Raw genomic sequence first — 11,793 nt, forward strand, 5'->3', positions numbered from 1 at the left:
TTTTATCTATTTTTCTTTTGTTATTTTATGTTTTCTGTAGGTTGATGATCATGAGAAGTCACAAAATCAATGAAAAAAGCAAAAACAGAATGAAAAACAGAAAGAAAAATAGCACACCCTGGAGGAGAACTTGCTGGCGTTTAAACGCTAGTAAAGCTAGCAGATGGCGTTTAACGCCCAGTTTGGCACCATTCTGGGCGTTTAACGCCAGAAAGGGGCACCAGACTGGCGTTAAACGCCAGAAAAGGGCAAGAAGCTGGCGTTAAACGCCAGAAATGGGCACCAGCCCGGCGTTTAACGCCAGAAATGGCTAAAAACGCATTTTTGCTTGCCATTTGGTGCAGGGATGACTTTTCCTTGACACCTTAGGATCTGTGGACCCCACAGGATCCCCACCTACCCTACCACTCTCTCTCTTCTTCACTCATTCACCAATCACCTCAACACCTCTTCCCCAAAAACCCTTCACCTATCAAATCACATCTTTCTCTTCACCACTCACATCCATCCTTCATAAAACCCCACCTACCTCACCATTCAAATTCAAACCACTTTCCCACCCAAACCCACCCTCAAATGACCGAACTCTACCCTTCCCCTCTCCTATATAAACCCTCCTTCACTCCTTCATTTTCACACAACCTAAACACCATTTCTCCCCTTTTTGGCCGAACACAAAACCATCTCTCCTTCATATTAATTGTTTTGTATCCTTCTCCGCCGTCTATGTATTCTGCCGCTGGGGATTCATGGCGTTCTCGGTGGAGCAGAACGGGGAGGACGTTGGCAGAGGTTTCGGTGTCTCTGATGTCGTTCCCGGCGAGGGGCTTGCTTTGAGGGAGTGGCGAAGGTGAAAGAAGTGATCACATACCGTCTGCACAATATTGATTTTTTTTCTTTTTTTTTGAAAAACTGTAATATTATTTTCTTTCCAATTTTTAGATATTTTAATATTTCGAAGGCTATTTTTTATTACGTATGAATTTACAGGTTTAATTTTGATGGTGAAATGTGATGATGATGAAGAATTTGATGATGTTTCAGGCAAAACGCGATTCGATTGGAGGAGAAGGAGAAGAAGGAGAAGGAGATGAGGATGCAGATTATAGAGGAAGCGGATGAGTACAAAGTTGAGTTCTACAAGAAGCGTGAGGTTAATGTTGAGAATAAGAAAGATAACTAAACTGCTACAAGATATTTTTTATGCTGCAGCCTTAATTAACAATATATACATATATGTCTAATACACAATTAGTGAGTGTGTTGAGAATAAATATTTCTATTATTACTGTGGTGCCTAGCAGTGATATTAGAGCTTTAGGTTCTTAATTTTTCTGCTGTAAATCAGCAGATTGGTGCCAAAACCATGGCAACAAAATTTGAGATAAAAAAAACTCAATGGAAGTAACTTCTCCTTTTGGAAACTGAAGATCAAAGCAAATTTGAGGAAGGAAAATTGCTTAGATACAATTAAAGGTAGACTTGTAGGTATTGCCGATGACAAGTGGAAGGAGATGGATAGCAACGTTGTTCCCAACTTACATTTGGCAATGGCAGTCTGGCAGATTCTGTATTGTCAAGCATCTTAGAGAAAAAGATAGCAAAGGAAATTTGGGATGCACGCACTAAATTGTACGAGCCCAAGTCGCTACACAACAAGATATTCCTGAAAAGGAGACTCTATACTCTTCGTATGAGTGAGTCTACATCAGTCACAGATCACATCAACGATCTGAATACTTTATTTTCACAGCTAACAACTATGGGGTGTCCAATTACAGAAAATGAATGTGTTGAGCTTCTTCTTTAGAGTTTACCAGACTCATATGATCAACTCATCATCAACATCACCAACAACAAAATTGCAGATCAACTCCAATTTGGTGATGTCACAGGCATTATTCTTGAATCAGAAAGCAGGTGGAAAAACAAAAACAATCGAGCAGAGAGTTCAAGGTAAGCAGATGCTTTGTTGGGTGAGAGGCAAATCTGCGGAACGTGGCTCTAGTGGGAGTCAGAGTCGTACTAGATCAAAGTATTAGAAGAGGAAGAATTTTACTTGCTACAATTGTGGCAAGAAAGGTCACTTAAAGAAAGATTGTTGGTTTAATAAGAAAAGTACATAAAAAATTTTGGTGCAACAATCTCACAAGGATGTTTTGCATATAGGGGATGGATCTTAATTTTTTTTCTCAATTTCTTTTTTCTCAACTATTTTGTCAAGTGTGATCTCTCATCATACATTTTTTAAATGGGACCAAGAGAAAACATGTGAGAGAAAATGTTGAATAGTAACTAGTAAGAGATCACACTTGACTAAGCAATTGAGAGAAAAAAAAATTGAGAGGATCCATTCCCGGTGCATATACCTCTGGCGATGGAGATGTTTTATGCAGTCAAGCGGCAATTGGTTGTGAAGGTGGTGAACAACTAGCTTATTCTTGGTTGTTGGATTCTGTTGTAATGTATAATTTGACTTTGCATCGGAATTTGTTTAGCACCTATGAATCAATTTCATCAAAATCGGTGCTCATAAGAGATGATCATTCCTTAGAAATTGTGGGTATTGGTACCATTAAAATCAAAATGTTTAAAAGTTTCATACACACAATTCATTGTGCGAGACATGTAAAGGGCCTAGAAAAGAATTTATTTGTTGGGCTCTTGGATGCTCAAGGGTACAAGATCAATACAAGGAGGAATTTTGATGGTGTCAAATGGTGCTCATGTCATCATGAAAGCCAGGAGGCTGACAACTAATCCCTACTTAGTGTTTGGAGGTTGTAGTCGCATCTGCAAATCACAAAGATATGTCGATGATGTGGCATCGCAAGGATATTATTGTCTAAAGATAAACTATGGTATAAGTTTCACCATTTTTGCACTTTCAAATTTGAGTTGTGTTATTATGTTCCGCTCACTCTGATGCCCAACACAAATAACACTTTTTTTAAATAAGTGCCTTACATTGTTTACTGATCTTGTGATTAAAGGGAGATATACATAGTTAGGGGCTTAGGGCAGTTGATATCATATAACAGTATTCACAAGATGGTGTTTTCCTGCGTGAACGCTATGTCGCAAAGATACCTGAAAGTGACTATAGACAAAACACAAAAACGATTAACAGTAAATGTGTTGCTTCTAGATTTGGTTTACAATAACCATATTACATGGAGAATAAATATTTCTATTATTACTGTGGTGCCTAGCAGTGATATTAGAGCTTTAGGTTCTTAATTTTTCTGCTGTAAATCAGCAGATTGGTGCCAAAACCATGGCAACAAAATTTGAGATAAAAAAAAAAACTCGATGGAAGTAACTTCTCCTTTTGGAAACTGAAGATCAAAGCAAATTTGAGGAAGGAAAATTGCTTAGATACAATTAAAGGTAGACTTGTAGGTATTGCCGATGACAAGTGGAAGGAGATGGATAGCAACGTTGTTCCCAACTTACATTTGGCAATGGCAGTCTGGCAGATTCTGTATTGTCAAGCATCTTAGAGAAAAAGATAGCAAAGGAAATTTGGGATGCACGCACTAAATTGTACGAGCCCAAGTCGCTACACAACAAGATATTCCTGAAAAGGAGACTCTATACTCTTCGTATGAGTGAGTCTACATCAGTCACAGATCACATCAACGATCTGAATACTTTATTTTCACAGCTAACAACTATGGGGTGTCCAATTACAGAAAATGAATGTGTTGAGCTTCTTCTTTAGAGTTTACCAGACTCATATGATCAACTCATCATCAACATCACCAACAACAAAATTGCAGATCGTAGGGTACAATGGCATCATTTGATTTTTGTAGCTGATTTTATCTAATGGCAAAATGCTTGGTAAATGTTGCATATAAATGTGGATACTGCTGGCAAATGTACGAGGGAATGCAAAAATATGTTTATACTCTTGAGTTTTGGTTAACAATCCAAAAACAAATGTGAAATCCTATAGAACTATGCTGGATTAAGATTATTTTAGTTATGGTCCTCTTGACTCTTGAGTGTAATGATGATGGATTCAGTGCCATTTTCATTTTGACCTTAAAAGCATATGATGTTAATTTCTAAATGTTAAGTTGATAACTAGGTTAAAATTGTGAGGATTTACAAATATTATTTTGCATCAACCAAGCAGAATAAAAATTTAAGTATTTGATATAGATAATCAGAGTCTTAGACTTGATATGTATTAAACCTGGGCTTAGTCTAAGTATCATATTTTGTTATTTTGAGAGGCCATGCTTGCTTCAAGCCTAGGCAATTTTAACTCATTTCTGACACTTTGACTACCATTTAAAGTTGCACTTTCACTGACCCTGACAAGATTGAATTTCACATGTAAGCATTCACTCAATTTATTTTACCAGTTTATGAAAGAATTAGCATCTTGCAAGCCCTTGATGTTTCAATTACTTAGTTGTGCTAATAGCATATTGTATTGTAGATTTGTAGTCTTGTGTTTTTTTAGCTGCTATATGTTTACAGGTGGTAATATATGCAACTACATCTTCTATTCAAAATAGAATAAATTGTGCAACTACCTCAACTATAAACTTAATGTTGTGCTATTTTAAGCTGCAATTCTATTAGGATCTTAGTTTTGTTAACTCTAAAGGCACTGTGTTGAAAGATTTTATTCAATGTCTGTGGTATGGCAGCTATTTTTAGAAAACCGAGACAAGTTTCATGCTGAAGCCGACAAGAACTACTGGAAGGCAATTGGCGAACTCATACCCCGTGAAGTTGCAGCTATAGAGAAAAGAGGGAAGAAGGATAAAGAGAAGAAGCCTTCTATTGTGGTAATTCAGGGTCCAAAGCCAGGGAAGCCAACTGACCTTTCAAGAATGCGCCAGATACTATTGAAGCTCAAGCATAATCCCCCTCCACATATGAACGCCAAGCCACCACCATCATCAGAATCCAAAAAGGATGCCAAAACTGGGCCCCCTGATGGTGCTAGTACAAGTAATACTTCACCTCCCAGTGGTGCGCCAGCAGCAACTCCTGAGACTGTAACGGCATCTTGAAAAGTTTATGCTAGATCATTAATCTATATGTAAATATGATTTGTCTAGTTTGTGATGAACTGATAGCTTAAGTTTGCGATCGTCTATTCATCTTAGTCTGCTAGTCTGTCAGTAGTTTATGTGTAAATATATGTACTGGTTATGCTTGCATAGTGTATCGGTAAATATTCTCCTCTTAGAACCTTTTATAATTGATGTATCGGTAAATATTCTCCTCTTAGAACCTTTTATTATGGATGATCTCCCGTTTGTGGCTTAACCACGTTATGCTTGCAGTATATATTGTTAAAACTCACTATTTCTATGTGTTTTTGAATTAGGTAACTATTTTCATCTAATTAGACATCGATGATTGACACAATTTATTAATGTTTAATATAGGATCTGAGTAATAGGTTACTACTTGTTACTTCTGTTAACAATAACCATATTGTTATTTCACGATGCATACTTCTAAGATCTAATTTTATGTCCAAAAAATCGACGGTTATTTTATGCGTCATTTTAACTAGTATGGCCAGAAAGCTCAAAAGCATTCTCCCGCTTAAGGAAAACAGTAAAAAATTTAGGCAATACACAACCCAAAGGACCAAAATTGAACAACCGAGAAACAACATGAAGACAATACTCTTCTTTGTTCATTATTTAGAATGCCGCTTTTGACTGTAAAAACTACACCATGAAAATGCAATGTGAGTGAAAAGCTTCAATACTCTTGAGTGAAACAGCCATGAGCTGATACAGATTACACCACCACTATTATCAGGTAACACATCATTGATTAGAAACATAACTGCCAACTTTGAGCTTGTCAGCAGCCAACACATATGAAACTGGGACCAACTGTTTCTGAGCACCATGGGAGATTTCTTCGCCGTCCTCAATAGATTGACCATCTTTACTTTCTACCCCAATCAGCTTGTGCTTGATTATCCCGGCAAACATTTTTCTTCTGGTTTCCTTACGCGCTTCCTTTTCAGATAGCTTCAAATCTTTAAAGCCTTGTTCAAACTTGGCTTCATCCTCTGGAGCAAAGAACACAACCTCCTTCTCGCCAAGCTCTTCATAGAGCTTCTCCATCTTTGCCTTCCAGAAGACACCGATCTCGGTGTCCATCTTTTGGTAAGGAGTTTTCAGCAAGTATTCATCAATCCCACCAGCCTTGTCTATGCAACGAAGGGCATGGGTTGTCACTTTGACCCGAATGTGACGATCCAGGATGTAACTGAAGAGCCGCTTTTCTTGGACATTAGGTTTCCATGTTCTCCTTGTCCTATCAAATCATTTAACAAACAAGTTCTCATCAATATTGACATCTGGTTTGTTCTTTCTTTCTTCTCTTACATATTTAAAAGGTGAAGAAACTGCCCCAACACAGTCAAGGAAACAAACGATGATATGCAAGTTCTAAACTGTGTTGGGATCATTAAACAAACATAATGATAAACAATTATGTAATTATCATCAATTACTGTGATAAACAAGATGTTGCAAGATGCTGGTGTAATGCTGCAAGCACAACTATCTGGATCTATATCCTGCCTAACAAATGTACTCAACTGTTAAAGTACTGGTATTATTAAACATCCGCAAGACTAATGAATTTACTGGCTCCAATCCAATTAGAATCCTTCAGAAACTTAAGTTTTAAGAATCATCCAATGAATTGAGACACTAATTATCAACAATGGGGATAGATTCAAACTATGAGAAAAGAAAGTCAACAAGGAGGTTTATGTAACCAATGGTACCAAGTCAATTGAAGAGGTTTATCCAGTGTTTAGTCCAACTCAGAGTCCATGAAATAGACAGTAATTTCTAATGGTTGCAACTCTCTCTTCAAAAGTGAGATTGGCAAGATTGCATCTGGTTACCAATGGCTCAATAAGTGAGCGATTAGTGAGAGGACAATCACCTCTCTTTATAAATCTTACCTATAGGGATGGGCCGTGACAGTACTTTCCTAGCAGATCCAAAGACAATTAGCAACTAGGTTCTATTTCTAACTTGAAGAATAAATCCTTGTTCTTATACTATTGACTATTGGGAATCTAGAGATAAACCGAGATATAACAGAAACATCTTAGTTCTTTATAAAATTTACATAAAATTTTATCACGAGAATAAGAAATATAAAGAGTCATTCTGTTTTAGCACTGAAATTCTGAAAATAAATCACTACTATGTACTAACAAAATGACTCAAATATGTACCACCACAAGAATACCCATTTATACCATTCTGAATGGCTGTAAAGGAGTTATTCTTTGATTATGGACTGAAGCCATTTGAAACTACTGCATACTCATTCATACCATTATGTAGCCAAATCCATTTTAAAAAGTAACTTCAAGTAGACTCATAACAGAGGATTTAAATATCATCATGGACATAGTATAAAGTAAAGATACATTAGCCTCTAGCAATACACAAGTGCAGTTTAGCTAGTGCTGAAATGTAAAAATGAAGAAAGAACTCAAGACCACTTGGCCCTAAAAAGCTCCAATACCATATCCTAAAACGCTTCTCAAAAAATTCAACAGTTAAACAGAGGCACATAAACAGTAACACTAACCTATGGCATTCAAACAATTCAGAATCCGCAAAAATACGTATCTACAACTAAAAGCTAAAGCACAAACATTTTCAACATCATTTAAAGAAGAAGCTGCAAATAAGAAAAGTAAAATTAAAAAAGCATCAAGCTACGAACTTGTTACCGCCATCCTCACTAACTGTTGCCGAACTGAATGTGTCTACCGGCAAATAGACCGCGTTTGGCACGACCCATTACAACCTTGCTTCGAGGTATACATTTCTCCAGCGATTCCTTCACTCTTGGGTTCAAATTGTTCTCTCCAACTCTCTTCAACACTTTCTTCATCATCTCTTTGCCTCTGAACGCCATTTCTTCTTTTACTTGACTCCAATTCTCACTACAAGTTTCGGTTCTGCACATAATTATAAGATGTCAATTCAGTGAATAATAATGAAGCATAAAAATTGCATAAAAAATGTGAAGCACGGGCAAAGGAATGAGATCAAAGTAGACAAAAACAAAATAGCATCAGACTCTCAGAACCAATCGTGCTACTTGTTGAAGGATGATGGAGGAAAAACACTAGCAGTTTGTAGAACTCGTTTCCCATAATTTAGGAATCAGGGTTTAACAATAGTTTGGGGTTTTACTTATTATGATTGGAAGTAATTCGGTAACTGCATCACAGGGCATTTTGCAAAAAGAGACGTCATCGATCCTAAACCAAATTATTCAGTTAAAGAATTTAGAGCGGGAAGTGGCGTTTCAACATACCTGGAGGAGGGAAGGCTAGCGGCGTTTCAATGGTTGCTGCTGCTGGAATTCTGCACTACCGTGCACGTAGGAGAGCAGATTCCTTTCTCTGTTTTTCATTTGCCTCTTGTTTTGGGCCTAGACCGTGGCTCCGTGTTAAAAAAAATATACTATGGTAAGTTGTTATCACAAAAAATCACATACTATATTATTGTGTATAAATATATATTGTTTTCTGACCAAATATATATATAAAACTTTTTATTATTATATTTTTCTTCTCAAATTTTTTGAATAAAAAAATGAGAATAAATTAAATTTTCATAATTTGTTTTATTTTATTATCAAACAAAATACAAGAACATTAAATTCTATGTCTCTATTCTTTATGTCTTGTTCTCGGTGTTTTATCTTATCATATTCTAAAAAATAAAGACAATCTTAGCTATCAATATTTGAAAATATGAAATAAAGTGTGTTGTTGAATTATTAGACAAAAAGAACTAAAAATTGAATTAATGATTGAGTGATGACTAAACAATAAATTTTGATACGCTCCTAATATTTTTTATTATTTAATTTATTCTCATTATATATTTTATATTCCAACATATCTAACATAGTTTAAAAAAATACACAATTATAATAAAATTTAATAATCATATAGTTGAACACACACAATTATAACAAAATTTAAAGTTAATAATCATAAAGGAGATCATAGATTTTACTGGGAAGATCACAATCACAAGCATTTTGAGTTTCAAATGCTTTTAGAAAGAAGGAATACTTCGAGGCAATCAGTTTTATAAATAATTTGCTTGATGCTACACTCCTACACCAGAACAAGGTCATGCTAAACCGCGAATAGCTTGCACCTGTTAATGGACCACACTGGAAGAGAATCAGAGCAACCTAGAATCCAAGCACCAGCAAAATCCCTCAAAAGACATCCAAAACTAGCACACTCCTCATCACGATAAATATTAGCATCACAATTAATTTTTATGAAAATCTATGGAGGAGGTTTTTAGATTGGACTCTGCTCATAGAAGTTGAAAGATGAGAAATTATGCATTTAACCTTTTACGTCATCCGTCGTTGACCTTGCGAGTGCCGCCGTCTTCCTATCTGACCAAACATCGACTACATAAAAAATATGTTGGCATCTATGCCTCCAAATCTACCATAATGTTGACGCAAAGATAAATTCTCTTCTTTTAACAGCGTTTCTTAACCAGCTGATAAAATTTGTTCGAAGCCACAGATTATAATGCAAGAGAAGGAAAAAAACAAGAAAAAGAGAATCAGGATTCTTATTAGATAAAAAAGATTACATCCTTTATAATGTATAAAATCTCTATTTTATAGTTTTAATTGAATCGCGTTATTATAGCAAAACAAAAACTAACAGTACTATCTAGCAATAGTAATTAGCCCATTATCAAATTAAATTAATAGACTTTGTTTCTACTGGTCAAGCTATTAGTAACTGATAATATATTATATATATTTCACACACCAACATCCCCCTTAAATTAAGACGGTATATGTTATACATGTCTAGTTTACTACACAAGATTTCGAATGGTTCTGGAGGTAACGGCTTAGTCAAAACATCTGTTATCTATTCTTGGAAGGAATTGACATTAATTTTAGGCTTCCATTGCATCGTGTACTTTCTGCTTGACCTTGTGGCAATCGATCTCTATATGTTTCGTTCTTTCATGAAATACAGGATTGGATGCGATATGTCTTGCTGACTGACTGTCACAGAACAGTGTCATGGGCTTGACTAACGTAATTCTAAAGCTGTTCAGAATATAGATGAGCCAAATTCCTTCACAAGTGGCCAATGTCATGGTTCGATATTCCGCTTCAGAGGAGGAGCGAGCTACGGTTTGTTGTTTTTTACTTTTCCACGAGACTAATGAATTTCCTAAGAAAAAATAATACCCAAACACGGATCTTCGAATGTCAGGACAAGTTCCCAAATCAGAATTGATAAAGCCTCTTAAAGACAAATCACAACTGCAATCAAACAGTAACCCTTTGGATGGAGCATGCTTTAGATATCTTAAGATGTGCAGGGCAGCTTTAAAGTGCTCATCAGTAGCACAATCCAAGAACTGACTTAGCTTGCTAACAGCATAGCATATGTCAGGTCTTGTATTTGTAAGGTAGATAAGTCTCCCAATAAGTCTTCTATATGGCTTAACATCTTCCAAAGGTGTACCAGTAGACTTAGAGAGTTGTGTAGAGTAGTTCATCTGGTTGGTTTACAGTGCAACAATCCATACTCTTTTTAACAAGTCTAAGGTGTATTTGTGTTGATATAGGGCTATACCCTTCTTACTTCATGCAACATCCATGCCTAAAAAGAATTTGAGTTCTCCCAGGTCCTTGATTTTGAATAGATCATCAAGCTTCTTCTTGATATGTTGAATTTCATTGATGTTGTCTCCTGCTATGACTAGATCATCTACATAGATCAAGATTGATATAAAATCTGTTTGTGTTGATTTAGTGAATAAGGAATGATCTTTCTGTGATTGAGTGTAACTGGATTGGATCAATACTGAGCATAATTTTGAATTCCATTGGCAGCTTGCTTGTTTGAGGCCGTATAGGGATCTTTGAAGCTTGCAAACTGTCCCTGGTGGACTGTTCAGCCTCGGAGGCACCTTCATGTAGACTTCTTCAAGTAGGTCACCATGTAAGAATGTCGCATTGATATCGAGTTGGTGAAGGTACCAGTTCTTACTTGCAATAATGGCTAAAAGCACTCGAAGAATTATCATCTTAATTATTGGACTAAAAGTGTCAAAGTAATCATAACCCTGAGTTTGTGTTAACCACTTTGCGATTAATCTGGCTTTATTCCTTTCAATGCTCCCATCATACTTGTATTTTGTTTTAAAAATTCATTTGCACCCAATTGCCTTTTTTCCTTGTGGTAGAGAGGTGAGCTTCCAAGTGTTGCTATTCTCCAAAGCACGCAACTCAGATTTAATAGCTTGTCTCCAGCAATCATGAATGATTGCTTCTTCATAGGATGTTGGTTCGGGATTTGTTGTAATTGTGATTGAAAGAGCTTTGTGTGACTGAGATAAAGAATCATCGGATAGATAATTTGACATAAGATACCTCTGAGGAGTGGACAATTGGTCATGAATTAGAGAGGTGGATGTAGACATACAATGATAATCTTCCAAATAACTTAGTCTATGCCTTTCCATTGTAGACCTTCTCAAAATAGCACTTTCACCAGTTGTGGATTGTGTGGGAGGAGGTATATCACTTGTTATGGCATTATCATGATTTTGTGATGAATGAAATGTATCATGATGTGTGTGTGGGGGGGAGGGATACTAGATGTAATGTCAGGAGTGATGAAATTATCTAGACTATGAAAATATGTGCTATCATTGGAAGAAGCGGTATTTTGAGGATGTATAGGTAAAA

General features: G+C 36.2%; 1 protein-coding gene and 1 pseudogene across 1 annotated transcript; one reads left to right on the forward strand and one right to left on the reverse strand.

Moving 5' to 3' along the window:
* Positions 1–561: 561 nt before the first annotated feature.
* On the forward strand, positions 562–5,264 carry LOC107485321 (clathrin light chain 1). Its single transcript, XM_016105833.3, is given in 5 exon segments — positions 562–739; positions 742–850; positions 1,045–1,159; positions 1,921–1,956; positions 4,668–5,264. Coding segments are annotated over 5 exon segments (792 nt in total). The 5' UTR covers positions 562–576; the 3' UTR covers positions 5,037–5,264.
* Positions 5,265–5,631: 367 nt separating this feature from the next.
* On the reverse strand, positions 5,632–8,486 carry LOC107485322 (54S ribosomal protein L24, mitochondrial-like; annotated as a pseudogene).
* Between the last annotated feature and the right edge of the window lie 3,307 nt (positions 8,487–11,793).

Source organism: Arachis duranensis, chromosome 4 (genome assembly GCF_000817695.3).
Source record: "Arachis duranensis cultivar V14167 chromosome 4, aradu.V14167.gnm2.J7QH, whole genome shotgun sequence".
In the NCBI taxonomy this organism is placed as follows: domain Eukaryota; kingdom Viridiplantae; phylum Streptophyta; class Magnoliopsida; order Fabales; family Fabaceae; genus Arachis; species Arachis duranensis.